At 42.2% G+C, this 14579-nt stretch overlaps 1 protein-coding gene across 1 annotated transcript in view; it reads right to left on the reverse strand.

Annotated features, from left to right (window-relative positions):
• The window catches only part of pcxb (pyruvate carboxylase b), a 280578-nt gene that overhangs the window by 150492 nt on the left and 115507 nt on the right, over positions 1 to 14579 (reverse strand). Inside the window, exon 12 of the mRNA XM_032511564.1 lies at positions 5775 to 5957. Coding sequence (XP_032367455.1) covers positions 5775 to 5957 — 183 coding nt within the window. The remainder of the gene's footprint in view (positions 1 to 5774; positions 5958 to 14579) is intronic.

Raw genomic sequence — 14579 nt, forward strand, 5'->3', positions numbered from 1 at the left:
CACACACACACACACACACACACACACACACACACACACACACACACACAATTACACGACTGTTTGTGTGCTTCAGTACCGTGCAAGTGGTTGTTAGGTGTGAAATGAAGACGAGATGGACAGATAACCCCGTCCCCTAGAGACACGAGAGAGAGCGGGTGTGTGAGTGTGTGACTATATGTGACAAAAACAGTGTGGTAGTGTGTCTAAACCTTTAATTCCTCCCACTGATAAGTCAGAGATGAGACGGATTTCCCGTCTCTCCTCTTTGTAAAGGCTGGGGGAATGATCCTGGATCAGGGCGTTTTTATTCTCCTGCCTTGGAACAAACGAGCCAGGCATCATCGGAGAATAACTCCACATCAGAAGGAAAGATTTCCTCCTGCTACTGTGGTACCACTGATACCTGGGACTGGTGACGAGGCAAAGAAAGCAAGGCAAAGGCAACCAGGATTACCAGCCGGATGAAAAAATGAACAATTTCATTTCCTTCAAGATGTTCCGTATGTACGTATGTTCAGTCTGAAATGATTAAGTGCTTCGTCATGACTTCAGAAGCAGTTGCTTTAATAAAAACATGACAGTGAAGTGCTATTGTTTGATGCTTACCAATCAAACAATCACATTTTCTTCGCTTATCATACGTTTATTGGAAGAAAATAAGAGGGAATTAACGTAAGTTTTGATTAATGAAGTATGTTCAAACCACGGATTTATTTGTACAACAGTTGTTGGGGATTTACGTTGGAGGTTCATTTGTAAATTAAGCAGCCGTCACTGCTTGGATTAAACAATGACTACTGTTGACTTGCCGTTTTCAAGCTAAATTTGATATAAATATAAGATATAAAAAACCTAGTGTTAGGGACTACAAACAGACTGCAGGTATGAAAAATTGAAATCAAGACAAAAAAAGATATAAAATGTGTAACCAAGTCAGTGAACCGTTAACGGTAAGCTCAGGAATCTGAAAACAAAGAGATATACATGAGACGACTAGAAGACAACTTGGCTGATGAAAAGAGACAGAGGTCAAACGGGTAAAGACGGGGGAGAGTAGGACGGAAAAGAAAAACAGAGGGGGGGGGGAGGGGGGAGTGGTTTACTTGGCAGGTTGATACAGAAACAAAAAGAGAATGTGTGATAAAAGAGTCAGACATGACAGTACAGGCTAATGGAGTGTGTGGTACACACACACCCCACACAAACACACACAACACACACACACACCCACACACAACCACACACACCCACACACACCCCACACACCACACCCACACACACCCCACACACCCACACCACACCCCACACACCACCCCCACACACACACACACACACACACACACACACCAGAAAGTGCTGAGGATGGATTACTGGTGTCCTGATATCCCAAATATAGCTGTGTCAATACTACCCTATCCACACTGCCACAATATGAAGGAAAGCTGAATCCGCTCTGTCGTATTGAAAAGATATGAAAGTTGATTTATTTGTGTCATTATTTCCCCATAATGAATGGACAGCTCCACTGATAACTGCACAATGCAGTCACATGAATTAACTGTAGCCCTTTGTACATCTACAAGGAAATACATTCTGCTGTTTGGATGCTGAATTCCAGCTGTATGTACACACAGAGGTGATCAGGGAGACTGAATAGAGATTTGTATCTATTTAGTTAAAAGCAGTGTAACAGAACAATGACAACATTTTGCTCAATTAAAATAACTCATCAGTGTCTGCGCTATGGTGGGGCATTCGAGGGTAGTGCCCCCCCTAGCGGTCATTGATGCCCCTCCTCCCACAGGCCATGGCAAAAAAATATCCTCATTATGACTGATGGGAAGAAAAAAAACAAAAAAAAACAAAAAAAAAAAACTTGTCTGACACTGGTGAATGAATGCAAATTGAATTCTATGTAAATTTGGTCTGTTGCTGAACAGTGCATGCAGCATCATTACACGGGGGGGGGGGGGGGGGGTGGGGGGGGGGGGGGGGGGGGTCACCACAGCATTTATGTTGACGACATATTAAGATACAAGCTGAAGATGAACGTGTCACCAACAGTATTACAGCTGGGACCGATAATGTTGTAGTTTCTGCTCCTGTTTTTCACTTCATCCACACACTCTGTATAACTTTATCTGTATTTATATTTTTCCATTACAAGTACTTACTTTTTCAATATTATTTATGGTCACAGGTGAATATAACTTATATTATGGTTTACCTGCTTTCGCATTATCACTTTAACTAGATATTCAACTTAATTTTAGCGTCACTTACAACACTGCAATGTTGTTTTTCTTGTACTATGGCAACTGCACTTTACTTTATGATACCTTTATGTGACGCCACTTCACTTTACCTTACCTTACTTCACTTTGCTCCAGTCTACCTTTCTGCTCATTGTCTGTTGTTTACCTGGTTTTCTTGTGTGTTTACTTGTTTGTTTGTTTTTGCTTTCATTGTAGAGAATGCTGCTGTAACAAAGGAATTTCCCCGCTGTGGGATGAATAAAGTATCATCTAATCTAATCTATGTATCTAATGTTAGGGTATTTGATGCCATCATACATAGAGGGGGCCGTCCCCTCCTCCTGCACTCCGTAGTGACAAGGGGGAGACAGACCTGATTAAATATTAAGAACTTATTAATACAGATTTGAGTTGGATTTTACAAGGTGTTTATGGATCAATTATCACTAAGTACAAGCACAAATAGGATTTCATTTTTAAAGTTTCTTAAATTAAAAAGGAGATGCACAATGACAGGCCAGCTGGAATCTGTCACTCCCTTCGTCTCTCTCCTGTGCGTCGTGCGTTCCCAACGAAGTGGAGTAATGGAAATTAACACAAAAATGAAATTTGCTAAGGAAACAATAATAATAAAAACAAACGTATTTTGTTTTTGATCAACATTTCTGCTGCGTTGGACTATGTTGCGCACACACACTGCGCACAACAACCTCAGGTTGCATCAAATTCTCCATCTCGCAGATTAGGTTAAGAGATAAACAGCAATGAAACCACAATGCCAAAGGCAAAGCCTGCAAGACGGTAAAAATACTTCTTAAAAAAACAAATTCTGAAGAGTCTCACATACACAAAGTTACAAAGCCACATATCAAAATATTTCAGGTTGTTGATGTTTCCACCAAACGACTGAATATTGAGCCTGGTAGTGCCATGGGGAAAGGAGAACCTGCCAGGATATCTCCTTTTCTGATTTCTTTCATGTTGTCTCTCTCTCTTGCCATCTCTTTCTGTTGGGGAACTTTAGTTTGTCTTTCTCTGTCTCAGACCGAGAGACAGAGAGACAGACAGACGTATGAGCTCATTAGTAATTCAGTCATTACTGGGTTTCACATGACAAACCATCAACCCGTGTGATGAGCAGCCTGCACCGGACAGATGGTCCCATGCTGACATTGACGTGAAGCACTTGTATAATTTAGTGTGAAGAACTGGAACCTATCCCCTCGGAACAGATTTCAATGGAAAAAAATGCTGTCTCTCACTTTAGACCAAGGTAGAAAAAAGCAGCCTTCCAACAATTATCAATAGTGTCCATTAAAATGACAATACTTGCGGGCAGATTTTATCAGCTGCAGGTAGCTAGTTAGTTATGCTGATGTTAGCTCCATGAGTTAGTTCAAAACTGGCTAAAGCTGCTTAATGTCTGTTCCTACAGCAGGCAGCAAGCTAGCAGGGCACGCAGCAACGGTTGCAGCTTTTGTTAGAGCACACAAACACACTGTTCAATTAATGACTTACACTTTTTTGAAAATGATGAAAAGAACATTAAGACACCCCTGTTCTGTTTAGCAAGTGGTTCACTGAGGTAGGCAGATAGAAAAGTCTTTCTGAGGAGCTCTGTATTTGGGTTTCGTTGTGGTCTTAATGTTGTTAAGGACTTTTTGTATTTCACTATAAAGAATAATTGCATGCGCAGTGCAAAAGCACAGACATTCAATCCTCAACAAGTCTTTTCTTTAGTCTTTTCTGCTTTATCCAGCAATGTGCTTTGCAGACACAAACAGCCAGAGATGAGCTGGCCTCTATGGGCTGGACTACCTTGCTTGTCGTTTTACGTTACACTCTCTCCATCTTTGTTGTCCTTTTGCTGTTTTCCCCCCTGCTCCTCTATCCATCTATATTTACCCTCCTGCCACATGTCCTGTCGCTTTCCTGTCCATCACTCTCCCCCACTACTCTCCCTCGCTCTCTTTTTGCTGCTGGACGCGTGACATTTTACTGCATAACACACATGGCTCATCCTTTGCGCAAACGCACTCACAAATGTGTGCACGTACAGAGAAATGCTGATTGACACGCACGCACATGCATACAGGAGCAGGAGATAAACAGAGCTTTCTGAAATGCCAAACATAATTCCACACAACAGAGGAGAACAGCATGTTGTCAAGTGTCAACCAAGAAACTCAAACTTTGGTCGGCGCATTCTGCTTTTCACTGGAATTTAAAGGTTGTACAATTCTTAAGGTGCCGAGGCACTAGGGCGACTATAGGAGCCACAAAACTAAAGAATGACCTGAAAAACTCTGTCGTCTATCTCAGATTGACTAGGGGAAAAGAATGTGGAGTTCTGAGGATGTCAGACTTCAGTGTTGTATCCCTGTGTGCAGACATAAGAATTAAAAGGCCTTGCATGTTGTCAACACTGCCACTGTCCAAGGCCACCCCCCACAAACACACGGACAAGAAAACTTTGGACCACCATTCTTGTTCTACACATTTTCATTTGTCACTCTTGACACAAATGAGAGTGCACACTTGACAGAGACATGGAACACACTTGCTTTTTAAGACTCAATTCAGCCTGTGTATGCTGACACACAAGACATCAGCCAAATAAAATGAATGAGCTTCTAGGACAGATACCACTGAGGGACGGAGTCACTGAATGACGCAGGGTGCCCAAGTCAAACTGAAATTACATCTCAGACTATTGACATTGGGCAAAAAGGGTTTAAGAGCAGGAAATAATATATGTTCAGTTGTGGGCGAGATATTCATCAGTTATATTCTATAGTACACATTCAAGGTTCCCAGGAACCATTCTTTGAAACAAAACATTGAAAATAAGCCCAATTCAAAGGATGTCGGAGACGTAACATAATTGGCTCCTACGACTGGTACATGAATAACCCATGCAGCTCATTTTAATAACTACCTTCTCAGTCTATTAACAGCTGCTACTGAGTCTGTCAACAGCCATTTGCAACAGCTGATAAAATACTGATAGATTATGTTTTCAGTCTGAAAGCCAAGAAATAAAGAATATACTGAGCTCATAATTAACTCGTATAGAGATATAAGAAGTGTCCAAGAAGGCTGGAGCACCACTTCACTGTAACACTGCAGCTGATTCAGTTCGTGGAGACCTTTGAAAGCTGTCCCACTCTCCGCTGCACCACACCATTAACCCCGCGAGACTGGCTTCAATAGTTTAAGATGAGCTCTTATGAATCCATCCCCAGCAGACCAATAGAGAGAAACCATCACATTTACATCTCTGCTGTTAAAGTACTTCTCCTTATGTCAAACGTTCTGGGCCTATGACAATTGCCTATTTCCCAGCTTGACAACAGCATTTTGACATTATCTACAGAGTGGCCCCCCCCCATCAACAAGGTCATCCTTTTCCCACCGCACAGGAAACAATGAAAACATTAAATGCAAATGAAAGCAGGAAAAAGCTGCCTGCCAAGCATCGGCTTTGTCAGAGCACACAGTGGCTGAAGGTCCTACCTTGACCCCTCGGACTCGGAACTCGGCCAGGGCCCGGCTCATCTTGGAGGCTGCCGTCTGCAGGTCCTTCCCACTGGCGATGACCTTTACCAACAGGGAGTCGTAGTGGGGCGAAATGACCGCACCCTGGAAGGCCGAGGCGCTGTCTAGGCGGATGCCCATGCCTTCGCCGCTTCGGAAGACCTGGCAGGAACGCAGCAGAGGAGCAGAGAGTGAAGGACTTCATACACAATAACAGAAAAATGTATTTAACTGGGTTAATGTTGATTTGGTGTGTTGCAAAAAACAAATAGAGATTCAAAATCTTCTGAAGAGAAAGTCTGCTGATTGCAAAGAATAACTGCTCATTCACACAGAGTGGACATCATTTGGAGACATAGTTAAAACACCATATCAAGAAAGTATACAGTATTCCTGTGGATTCAGATGTTGTTGGCAAGAAAATACACTAGTGCACAATTTGTCACTTTAAGATTTAGTATCTTGATTAGGGCCATTTAGTCTCACCCTGCATGGCCCAGTAAACTTTTGGTTTTACCTTTTTCAACTTGGAGGAAGTACTAATATTATTTGTATCTATTATGTGCAAGTGCACTTCCTCCATGATCCTCAGTAATCAGTTTTATTCACACTCATTACTTGGGACAAAATACACGGTACAAGTAATTACAACCCACTGTCTGAGCAAACAGGGGGGGGGGGGGTATAAGATCATCTGTGTCAGAGCTCAAAAGAGAGGCCGAGCAGGCACACACCAAACGGGACTGTGTGTGTCCTGGTTGGACTCCAGCCCTGGACCTTCGTTACATGGTTCTCAATCTAACCTATCACCCACTAGGGAGGGGAAAACACCAGAAACCTTAAACAATGCCTCAAATAAATTGTTGACTTTGCATCTTTCCCAAACGTGTCACACTCAACTCGTTTTTCCTTTTTTTGTTGCTATTGCCAGTTTAATATTTCAGTGCAGTTGTGCAGGATTTTCCACTCCTTACTTGTTATAATATCTAAACACTATTCACAGAATTTGTTAATGGCTTTTTATTGGATTGTAACATGGACGACGAAGGAATGCAAAGCGTAAATTAACTTTCACTTGGAATGCGATGGCAGACATAAGACATAAGGGAAGATAGAAAATAAGGAGATGAGGGAGAAATCAAGCATGAGGTGAGTTAGGAAGGAGGGACTGTTCCAAACCACTTGGCGAGAGAGCCGAGAGGGAGGAGAGGAGATGTGAAGAGGAGAGAGAGTACTGTCCAACACTAGAACATATGGAGCCGCTCCAAGGCTGGGGGAGAAAGATGAGGAGAAATTATAATTACAACAATGTTGTGCCACATGGATGATGTGCTGCTAATATTTTCAGACAATGTGGATAAGCAGAGCTGCCAACATTTATGACCAACAATATTGTTTCATTATCTTTTTGCTCTTCACAACTTCTAATTTTAGTCCAGTGACTCAAAATTATTAAAATATTGTATAATTCCCTCCATAAAGCCTGTTGGCAAATGTGCTACAATATCGTTGTGTGATGACAAATGGCTCACAGTATGGCAGCCATCCATAATATGTAACATATCCCGTTATATAACAAACATCAACACAAGAATCAGGGAACGGGAACACACACACACACACACACACACACACACACACACACACACACACACACACACACACACACACACACACACACACACACACACACACACACACACACACACACACACACACACACACACACACACACACACACACACACACACACACACACACACACACACACACACACACACAGATTTTTGTTACAATATCCATATCACCTTACCATCAAGCTGAATGCTAAGTTACTGCCATGGGTGAAGATTACCATATTTTTTAATTTGGATTCAATAATTAAAATATGTCTTATTCATAAAAAATATCCTTCACAGAGGAGTCTTGAACTTCTTCAAGATCAAAGTTCAGACCTTTATTTTAGTTCAGAGAGTTGGAGGCTGAGTTGAAAGAGACAGCCTCCATGAAGCTGTAAATGAATGAGATGCTGAGGCAGAGGGGTCCGTCCCGGTGTCCCGGTGTCCCGGTGTCCCGGTGTCCCTGCCCCCCCACGCTGCCTCTCCACCGGGGCACTAGGCTGTTCAAGGCTCAAAGCCTCTGTTTCCAGGTTGGGATTTTCATAAAGCCCGGCACTCCCCTTTATTTTGAAGGCTTGAGGCCGGCCTTTAGCACTTCAAGTGTCTGAAATGGATCTCAATGTTCCACACAAGCACTCTCTGATGTGCATATGAATAACTCTGCATAAAATGCATTGCTTTTATATTCAAAGTCTAGATATGGTATATTTGAAAAACATTATTTCAATTTAAAAACAGATTGCTGTTGCCGTGGCGTTGTGGCTTATTATTTAGCAAGCTTGAATTGCTCGGTATTGTTTTTAGGACAGAATCATTTTCTAATAACTACATTTTAAGTGGGACAATTGTTCAAAATAAACTTCTCTGGCATTCTTGAATGCAACCCCAATGTCTACAAGATGGATTTCCCCACTTGCTGCACTATTAGCAATAGTTCTAGTACAGAAAGGGTTTGGTGAACTTAAAAACCAATCCGACATAGCTCTTGAGCCATATTCCACCAACTCTGGGGCATTTTGTCTCCATAGTAGTCTTTTTTGTTTCATCCATTTAGAAATAACAAACAGTGGAAAAAAATTACAAACAATATGTCTCCATAGTAGTGTTGAGGCAGTTGCCAACCGCCCTCAGTGCAAATGCCCCTGGGAAAATCTACATTGTTTACTTTTCCTCTCTGTTCAGTAAATGGTTTCTAACTGGGAACAAACCATATTTATTAATATTTATTTTTTCATGTTTTTGTGTGTCTCCATTCACACTGCAGGCCCAGCATAGACACGAGGCCGACGCGACTGGCAGCGCTGACTGAGTGGTACTCCGCGGCTGCCAGGGGTTTCTTTAGGTTTGTATTACATGCAACAGAGTGTGTGTGTGTGTGTGTGTGTGTGTGTGTGTGTGTGTGTGTGTGTGTGTGTGTGTGTGTGTGTGTGTGTGTGCGGAAACTGATTCTGCTCTTTGGCTCATTAAGTCTATACATCCACACAACTTGACTCAGCATCAAGGCTATTTTCAGCAACATCCCGCTGAAGAATCCCACAGTCTCACCTTTTATCCAGAACAACTTGAAATGAGAAAAGGGGAAGCTGAAGGATCAGTGAGTGGTACAAAGGCACTTCTGTTCCCTGACATCCTAGCTTCTGTTGTTGCAATACAGTTTTTAAAATCACCCAATGGTCTTTATACAGTTTGACATCCAGGAGCTGTACACGCCAACTAGCCGTGTGTCGCCTGATTGGATGCCAATCTGTATTGGCCAAAATTAACTAAAACCAACCTGATTGGTGGTCTTCAGATTGTTTCCTTAAAGCCCAACAGGGTGACTGTTGTGTATTTCATATAATAATAGTCAAAAACAGCCTTTTGAAAGCAAGATTTTGAGCAGTTGATCCGTGCACCACTCATTAGGGCTGGGTGTTAGTATTAAAATGAGTAGTACTGAAACTTCTCCATTCAAAAAAATGAATTTTTGTGTTTTTGCTCAGCGAATCACCACAAGGCTCCAGCAAATATAGTGAATGCCTTTGCATGACTAGACATTCTTTAAAATGCATTGGACAGCAACGAGGCTGGCAGACCTAACTACACGTGCATAACGTCCAGACAGAAAACATTGTGCCCCCCAAATATGGGACAATATTCTATATCAAATCCCTGACTGTAAACCATCCTGTCCTGCTGATGTCAGGAGACTAATCAAATCTGCAGCAAGACAGATGCGTTGCGGTTACACTTTGCTGCACAAATATACAGTTTTTAATACAGGATGATTGAACAGGCCCCCACAAACCAGTCAGATGGAGGCTGTTTTGCATGGAAAACTAAAATATAACAATGGCACTGAAAAACTGGTTCCAGAAGGCTTTCAGTTCGTCCTGCAGGGCCTTCAAGTTTCTAGTTGAACTGCAGCTTGATGAACCAATTGAGAGAATTTCCAACAATTAAATCCAATAAACATAAACACTTTTTGCAAATTAAGTACGTGTGAAAGCATTTCCATAACGGGGGTTGTCTACTATGTGCCAATGAGGGATAATGTGCTTTGATGCCGTGCTTTTCTGCCTTTGTGAATTTTAAGTACGTTTATTTTGGCCTCGGGGCATATAGATATAGGATATGAATGGTGCCACAACAACACAGATCTGAGAAGAGGCTTTTATCAATGCTCAACAAGGACTCAAACCCGAGCAACGCCACTTAAGATCTTGTAGCCAGATGGAGGGGAGAGAGAGATACTGTACACGCTGAATTGAATGAAAAGCCAAGTACCGTGTTAATAATTGAAGTCAAGGTGTCGGCTTCTTTGAGCCCGGGGCGCTGTCTAACACTGGATCCCCACGTTCTTCTCTCACGCTCTCTGAACAGCCATAGATACTCCTAATTTAAATCCAAAGGCACGGAAATGGTCTCCCGCTGACACTGATTTAGTCCCCTTTAGTTGTACACTCACAAGTTGCTGATAGTTGTCTATCCAGTGTCACCCACACACACACACACACACACACACACACACACACACACACACACACACACACACACACACACACACACACACACACACACACACACACACACACACACACACACACACACACACACACACACACACACACACACACACACGTCCATGTATTTTCAAAAACATCCAAATGGCTTCTGTACGGGTTTCAGAGGCCCAAGTCATAAAACGGCCTGAGCGCGAGGTAGAAAGTGAAAAATTGAAACAAAAGGAAAAGAAATACGTGGAGGTACACACTTTCACTTGACAATGCTGATATGGGCGTTATTCTGATGTCCACACATTTTAGACATGTTGCTATTAGGGGCTTGACTAATAATATGGGGTTAACTTGAAATGTGAGTCTCAGTGGATTTGTCAGTCCCCGGCCTTTTAACACGGAGATAAGTCTCCCGCTCGACATTGGGAACTCTACATGAACAGGAGAAATCGCTCGCTTTAGCCATAAGAGAAACAATAACATTCACTGTTCCTAATTCTCTGTGGGCCCATCCCTACGGGAAACCCCTCCTCTCATTACACATACTTACTTGATCTATGGCTATTACATAAATAGTGATTAGTGCTGCTTTAAGGTGAATGCATTGCTTTGTTGTTCTAACGCATCAACTGGAAAAACAGATCTTGGTCTGCGTTATACATTCTGACATTCTCTGGTTGACCTATGTTATTTTGCTTTATTTTGGACTCTTAAGACAGAATGTCTCCACATTCATATCACATGTCATATTCTGTGATAAGATACAGTGCTCGTTCTCATTTATCTCACAGAGCAAGAACGCGCCCCTCAAGCTCAGTTGTTACAGCGAGATTTAGGTCTAGAAAGATCCAATTGAAAATCGATTCCTCCCCGGTCAGATTTGTACTGGACCAATCAGCGACTGTTTAGATGATAAACGACTCCCTGCCTCGCCAAAACAACGCCTTGTTACTTTCTGAATTAGGAGCTGTAACATGTTATTGGCCCAAATCCTCCGGCTCCTTAAGTGGACCCAAGACCAGATTTCACAGTCAGTTTGCTTTTGTAATAACAGTGAAAATCTCCACAAACACTCTCCGCGCCACTTCATATTAACTTAAGTTCTCTTATCTACTTTTTTCTACTTTACAGACTTCTCCACCAAGCCTCAATATCTCCCCCTTCCCGTTGTCAGCTTTCCCTTATGTATGGAGTGGAAAGAGAAAGCCGACACACACTTGAAGCTTATGTATGGAGAGAAAACAGCGAGACAACACGCTCTGCCTGTATGAAGCACAAAGACAGGAAGTGACAGCGATATGTGAGCTCCAACTGATAGCGTACCAATTAGAGAGGCAGAGGAGCAGACGAGAGGCAGAGGCACGGAGAGGTACAGAGAGAGTTTTAAAGGGAAAGAGACAGAATAACAGAGAGATGAGGACAGAAGAGAATCTAGTGCCATGTTAATGTTTGAAGTTGAGCTGTGTGGATGAGGCGAGGCGGGAGAGCGGGTGAGAGGTGAGAGGTGGGGGATGAGAAGCGAGACGGGGGAGACAGGAGCGAGGACAGAGAGAACACATTTTTTTGCTGGTAATTGTTTTTGGCTATGATGAAAACTATGCTTGTCCTTTATCTTTGGTTCCTTTTCACATCGTATGACTATGCAATACCAGTAATATCTGGAAGAGGCCAAAAATCCCAGGTCACACTCACATCAGTGTAGCTCTATGAGAGAGATCTTCAACAGGGGGGCCGCGACCTGGGGGGGGGCTCTTTCTATTAAGTTTTTGTTGTGTTTAATGTTTTTGTTGCTTTTTCCAACATTTTCACGGCTGTTTTTTCAAAATTGCCGGCCAATTATCTCTTAATGTAGTGATGATTTCCATGTTCGTTATTGTTTTTTAAACACCTTTTTGAGTTGTTTTCTGATGTTTTTTCCGACTATGGCACCCTTCTCTCCCCCCCCCCCCCCCCCCAATAATTTTGTTGCTTCGAGGTTTATTCCAACAAGTTTTTAGATGTTTTTGTGGCTTTTTAAAATGCACGATATCAAGCACCCCAATGGTTAGGCCTTTCCTCAGGAGCTTCTCAGTTACTGCAGTGGGGTCGTCCGATTACTGTTGAATTACATTTTTATTTTTTAAATGTGTAAAAACACAAAGAAAATTAGCATGATTCCAACATATTAGCAAAGATAAATCTACCTATTCATGAATTAACCTGTAATTTACACAAGATTAATGATGGCTTACAACTTACTAGGTGAGGTAGCTACTATGGTAGCAGCTCCATTTAAGCTTAAGGATTCACTGTGCCCTCCACATGATAAATACTATATGAATATCCATCCATACAGTGTCATCCATTCATCCAGCCCAGTTTACATGATGGAGTCATGATCTCTCTTTCAGCTAAGGTTGAAACCCCCCGGTCTATACTATGATTGTTGGGGATGTAATAGCACACCAATGTAGCAGGAAGCCAACATCAAACTAATAACATCCCACTTTTAATAACATTTGACACAGAAAACCGTCGCAAACTTCACAACTTGGTCAATACTGTCTCAGAAGCCTTTTCCTACTTTTTCTTCCGTGGCTAAATGTGTAAGTGGGTTGACTCCCAAGGAATTTGGTGACAGTTTTTTTGGACAGCCCCTGGAAAGAAATCTGTCCATCTCCAGAATTTAATTACTTATGTCCTTTAAAACTGGATGTCTTGCTGTCCCAGTTGACTAGGATGCTGCATGTCGGTGTCACGTAACTGCTGCGTGGCAAATTAAAATCTGGTCTGGGTCTGCTGCTGCGAGCCCCTTGAGCCAGTGTGTTCACCACAGTTTCATTCAGGAAATTGATCTTCTATTTCAACTCAGCTGAGATTTACAACACATCAATAGGCCTGGTGATCCAAGTACTCATATTAGCATTCAATATTAGCTGGCCTTAATAACAAATTGCAACTTCTTGTCTGGCAGAATGAAATCCTATAGCCTCCATGGGAAGTAAAAACAACCCGTGGGTCAAGGAAATGGGTTATTGTGTGAGGAGAAGGGAAATGTTTGTATGCAGGAGTCCAGGAAGTAGGAGCCAGCCACTAGAGGACTAACAGGCTGATGTCTTGGAAGAACTAAGTCTCTCAGCGCTGCTTTTTACGCTCCACTCAACACAAGTTTTGACAACAAGGGCAATATTAGCTCAATTTTAATAAATGTAATGTATTTGAAAGGAAAACCTTGATATTCAGCAAAACAGAATGTGGAATGCACACAGTGTACATTCACACTGCAGATCAAACTCATACCAACAACCCATAAACTGCTACACAGCCAGTATCTGTTTGTCATGGTAATTACTCCGAAGTAACATGATCTACAGAACGTGATGTCTGCTTTGGAGAATATATCTCCATGCCATATTTCAAACAAACATTAAGACTGCTGTTCCAGCAATGTTGTTTATTTTTCCTGACTTGAAAGAGAAAGCGAGCATTGTACAGTGTCGCCGGTCCATGTGAAGCAGATAATACCTACGTTTTGAACTCCTGGATAAAAAAGAAAAGAAAAAGGATACTGATAGATTGTGTATACATATTTGGCAAAAGTCAAACTCATTTTACAGCTAGAGAATTGGCACGTTACTAAAGCAGCACATTCACACACGTCGTGTAGAATCCTCTTATACCCTCATAGACTATTGTCCTGAGGGGCTGAGATCACTGGTTGGATGGCAGTGGTTTAGTTATGCAATATCATTGGTTTGGCGATTCCCACAACACGGTAAAGCCATCCAATCGGAGGGAAGGTTGACAAGCTCAACTAGCTAAAGTAAGAGATTGCTAGAAATGTGTACATAGTGTAAAGATATGTATATAGGCATGTCATTTATGCATCCATGCCTATGCTTTTTCCTCCAGTGCTTCCTGTTGATAATCTGCCTTCCTACGTTCTCTTCTGTCCTGTTTTCCTTTTATCATCTTGGGCCATCAGCAGTGCAGTTACAGGCCAAGGCCCCAAATATGTTTGCATGTGTGTCCTTCATAACAAAAGCATGTTTATGACCAAGTACCAACTGCCTTGACACTCTCACACACACACTCTCACGCAGCCCCCCCCGTCCCATGTTGCCTTTAATAAAAAAGCTCTTTTTTTGATCCGCTAAATCCTTTCATCCTCATCCTCATGTGTGTGTGAG

Source organism: Etheostoma spectabile, unplaced genomic scaffold, assembly GCF_008692095.1.
Source record: "Etheostoma spectabile isolate EspeVRDwgs_2016 unplaced genomic scaffold, UIUC_Espe_1.0 scaffold394, whole genome shotgun sequence".
Taxonomy (NCBI): domain Eukaryota; kingdom Metazoa; phylum Chordata; class Actinopteri; order Perciformes; family Percidae; genus Etheostoma; species Etheostoma spectabile.